This window comes from Penaeus monodon, chromosome 22 (genome assembly GCF_015228065.2).
Source record: "Penaeus monodon isolate SGIC_2016 chromosome 22, NSTDA_Pmon_1, whole genome shotgun sequence".
NCBI lineage: Eukaryota > Metazoa > Arthropoda > Malacostraca > Decapoda > Penaeidae > Penaeus > Penaeus monodon.
This window is the reverse complement of record NC_051407.1, coordinates 7,041,716-7,043,052: the sequence shown is the minus strand read 5'-3', so window position 1 is coordinate 7,043,052 and position 1,337 is coordinate 7,041,716. Positions and strand designations below refer to the sequence as shown.

Below are 1,337 nucleotides of genomic sequence, written 5' to 3'. Positions count from 1 at the left end.
GTGAATAAAACAAATCTTTGCTTTTACTTTCGTACGTTCGAAAGGTGATCATCACAGGCAACCTCGGTATCAAATCTATTGGTAATTGAATAAAAAAAATGTTACCTTACCGAAGAACAATAAGAAATTATACAGGTTAAACATATAAATTTCGAGACATTACTTTTTATATTTTATTATACCGGCAATTTTGCAAGTATATCTTAGATGAGTTTAGATGAACAGTGCGTAAAAGCGATATTTATATAGCCATATCACATCAGTTTGATTAACTCTGAAGTTAAGCAGGAATTTCTGAGATAGATTTCATGGTGAAGTGTATAGGTTTGAGGGCTGGGTTGGTGGAGTGTAGCTTCCACTAATGCTGCCACCTCCCGAACCACCCCCAAATCCACCGAATCCACTTCCGGATCCAAAACTACCACTGCTTCCAAATCCACTGCTTCCTCCGAAGCTGCTGAAATCACTGCTTCCTCCGAATCCTCCGCCTCCTCCCACACTGATGCTTCCGCCACTGCCACCTCCGATACCGCCACTAATACCACCGCCTACGCCTCCGCCGATACCAGAGCCGCTGTCACCGATCACCTGACCGCCGCCTTGAGTGGCAGCGCCCAGAGCGCTCTGTAGATCCACTCCGCTAGGAAGAGTTGGGTTCTCGCCTTCAGCGTAGTTGACGAAGTAAACTTCAGGCTCGGATGGCGGTGGTGCTGTGACCTCGATCACCCTCTGGTCGTGTTCAGACTGCTTGTTGAGTACGTACACCACGTGCTGCTGTCTCGGAGGAGGCACGATCACAGGATCAGGTCCTTGCAATCCTTCGGGTGTTCGGATGAGCACGATGTTGGTCTCCACTGTTGGCTCGGGGATGTTGACTGGAGCGCCGTTGAACACCACGTTTGAAGGAACTTCGTACAAGAACACTCTTCTGTTTTCTCGCGGAGTCACGCATCTACCGTCCACATGTCGCACTTGCCCGGGGCTGCATCCACCTAAAGACGGATCAGTTGGGGTTGGCAGGTTGTAGCCGCGTAGGTCCGCTGACGCAGATGCCACAGATAATAAAAGAAGAGCCTGAAACGAGTAACTAAGTATTTACACGCACAGGCCAAACGACCACACAGTCAATTATAAACATCTGTACACACGAATATATAAAAACACTATCCAGCTACTCGACCTATGAATTCTTATTTGCATAGGTACAGCCGCATCAACTGATAAATTCACTTCACGTGCGAGATAGACTTAATACATATGAAAACAAATCCGACGCCATTAAGATTGTTCAACTCACCAGGACCTTCATGGTGAGATGTGCTGTGCTCTGCCGATAG

The 1,337-nt window shown here is 47.2% G+C and overlaps 1 protein-coding gene across 1 annotated transcript; it reads right to left on the bottom strand.

Annotated features, from left to right (window-relative positions):
• Positions 1-157: 157 nt before the first annotated feature.
• Positions 158-1,337, bottom strand: LOC119587521 (keratin, type I cytoskeletal 10-like). The gene is made up of 2 exons (XM_037936248.1): positions 1,298-1,337; positions 158-1,074 (listed from the first exon to the last, which is right to left on the bottom strand). The coding sequence occupies exons 1-2, from the start codon at positions 1,307-1,309 to the stop codon at positions 307-309; spliced, it is 780 nt and encodes a 259-aa protein (XP_037792176.1). The 5' UTR covers positions 1,310-1,337; the 3' UTR covers positions 158-306.